The sequence below is a fragment of the Tachypleus tridentatus genome, chromosome 9, assembly GCF_004210375.1.
Source record: "Tachypleus tridentatus isolate NWPU-2018 chromosome 9, ASM421037v1, whole genome shotgun sequence".
NCBI lineage: Eukaryota > Metazoa > Arthropoda > Merostomata > Xiphosura > Limulidae > Tachypleus > Tachypleus tridentatus.
In genome coordinates, this window is record NC_134833.1 from 8,920,170 (window position 1) to 8,922,345 (window position 2,176).

At 19.1% G+C, this 2,176-nt stretch overlaps 1 protein-coding gene across 1 annotated transcript in view; it reads left to right on the forward strand.

Annotated features, from left to right (window-relative positions):
• The first annotated feature begins 2,162 nt into the window (after positions 1-2,162).
• LOC143226986 (glutamate receptor ionotropic, NMDA 2A-like) overlaps positions 2,163-2,176 on the forward strand; it is a 53,695-nt gene continuing 53,681 nt past the window's right edge. The window contains exon 1 of the mRNA XM_076458536.1: positions 2,163-2,167. Coding sequence (XP_076314651.1) covers positions 2,163-2,167 — 5 coding nt within the window. The remainder of the gene's footprint in view (positions 2,168-2,176) is intronic.

The window sequence follows — 2,176 nt, forward strand, 5'->3', positions numbered from 1 at the left end:
TAAATTTAATAATACTTTGTACTGTAATGATGTAATGATGAGAAAGTTATTATGTTTAAATTTAATAATACTTTGTACTTATTGTAATGATGAGAAAGTTATTATGTTTAAATTTAATAATACTTTGTACTATAATGATGTGAGAAAGTTATTATGTTTAAATTTAATAATACTTTGTACTGTAATGATGTACCATAATGAGAAAGTTATTATGTTTAAATTTAATAATACTTTGTACTATAATGATGTGAGAAAGTTATTATGTTTAAATTTAATAATACTTTGTACTATAATGATGAGAAAGTTATTATGTTTAAATTTAATAATACTTTGTACTATAATGATGTGAGAAAGTTATTATGTTTAATTTTAATAATACTTTGTACTGTAATGATGTGAGAAAGTTATTATGTTTAAATTTAATAATACTTTGTACTATAATGATGTGAGAAAGTTATTATGTTTAAATTTAATAATACTTTGTACTGTAATGATGTGAGAAAGTTATTATGTTTAAATTTAATAATACTACTTTGTACCTGTAATGATGTAAGAAAGTTATTATGTTTAAATTTAATAATACTTTGTAAAAAGTGTAATGATGTGAAGAAAGTTATTATGTTTAAATTTAATAATACTTTGTAATGATGTAAGAAAGTTATTATGTTTAAATTTAATAATACTGTAATGATGTGAGAAAGTTATTATTTTTAATTTTAATAATACTTTGTACCTTGTAGAAAGTTATTATGTTTAAATTCTTACTATAATGATGTGAGAAAGTTATTATGTTTAAATTTAACACTAAATGATGTGAGAAAGTTATTATGTTTACTTTTACTATAATGAGAGAGTTATTTTAAATTTAATAATACTCTTGTACCTGTAATGATGTGAGAAAGTTATTATGTTTAAATTTAATAATACTTTGTACTGTAATGATGTGAGAAAGTTATTATAGTTTAAATTTAATAATACTTTGTACTTGTAATGATGTGAGAAAGTTATGTTTAAATTTAATTGTTTGTATTATGTTTAAAATAATACTTTGTAATAGAAAGTTATTATGTTTAATTTTAATTTATAATGATGAGGAGAAAGTTATGTTTAATTTTAATACTTTCACTGTACCACTTGTACTGTAATGATGTGAGAATGATGTTTAAATTTAAAAATACTACTACTTTGTACTGTAAGTTATTTAAAAATATGTTTAAATTTAATTATATGTTTAAATTTAAACTTTTGTAATGATTGACTTTGTACCTAATGATGTGAGAAAGTTATTATGTTTAAATTTAATAATGATGTGAGAGAGTTATGTTTAAATTTAATAATACCTTTGTACTATAATGATGTGAGAAAGTTATTATGTTTAAATTTAAAATACTTTGTATAATGATGTGAGAGAAAGTTATTATGTTTAAATTTAATAATACTTATTATGTTTTACTTGTATAATGATGTGAGAAAGTTGTGTAATGAGAAAGTTATTATGTTTAAATTTAATAATATTATTTTAATTTTAATAATACTTGTACTGTATAATTATTATGTTTAAATTGTAATGAAAGTTATTATGTTTAAATTTAATAATACTTTGTACTATAATGATGTGAGAAAGTTATTATGTTTAAACTTAATAATAAATACTTTAGTACTGTAAATGATGTGAGAAAGTTATTATGTTTAATTTTAATAATACTTTGTACTATAATGATGTGATAAAGTTATTATGTTTAAATTTAATTGTACTTTGTACTGTAATGATGTGAGAAAGTTATGTTTTAGATTTAATAATTCTTTTGTACTATGATGAGAAAAGTGTTTAAATTTAATAATACTTTGTACTGTAATGATGTGAGAAAGTTATTATGTTTAATTTTAATAACACTTTGTACTATAATGATGATGAGAAAGTTATTATGTTTAAAATGAAAGTTAATACCTTTGTAATACTTTGTAATGATGTGAGAAAGTTATGTTTAAATTTAATAATACTAAAATTATAATGATGTGAGAAAGTTATTATGTTTAAATTTTAATAATACTTTGTACTGTAATGATGTGAGAAAGTTATTGTATTTAAATTTAATAATACTTGTAACTGTAATGATGTGAGAAAGTTATTATGTTTAAATTTAATAATACTTTGTACCGTAATGATGTGAGAAAG